Source organism: Penaeus monodon, chromosome 22, assembly GCF_015228065.2.
Source record: "Penaeus monodon isolate SGIC_2016 chromosome 22, NSTDA_Pmon_1, whole genome shotgun sequence".
Taxonomy (NCBI): domain Eukaryota; kingdom Metazoa; phylum Arthropoda; class Malacostraca; order Decapoda; family Penaeidae; genus Penaeus; species Penaeus monodon.
Window position 1 is genome coordinate 37,440,445 of NC_051407.1, and position 203 is coordinate 37,440,647.

Here is a 203-nt window from a genome sequence, read left to right on the forward strand (position 1 = left end):
TTCCAGGGGCGTCGCCGCACCACGCCCACAGAGGCCCCGCCCACCTACGACGACGCGCTGCGGGTGTCAGCTCCCCTCCTGGGCACAATGTCCCCCTCTCCGCTGCGACGCTCACACACAGAACGGGACATCCCCTCTACCCCGCGCCTGGCACTCCCCCGGCACTCGTGCCACTACGACCTGGAGACGCAGCTATGACACTT

At 68.5% G+C, this 203-nt stretch overlaps 1 protein-coding gene across 1 annotated transcript in view; it reads left to right on the forward strand.

Moving 5' to 3' along the window:
• LOC119587111 (transmembrane protein 151B-like) overlaps positions 1–203 on the forward strand; it is a gene marked incomplete in the record, with an annotated part of 49,507 nt that overhangs the window by 47,319 nt on the left and 1,985 nt on the right. The window contains 1 exon segment of the mRNA XM_037935863.1: positions 1–203. Within this exon segment, the coding sequence (XP_037791791.1) occupies positions 1–198 (198 nt within the window).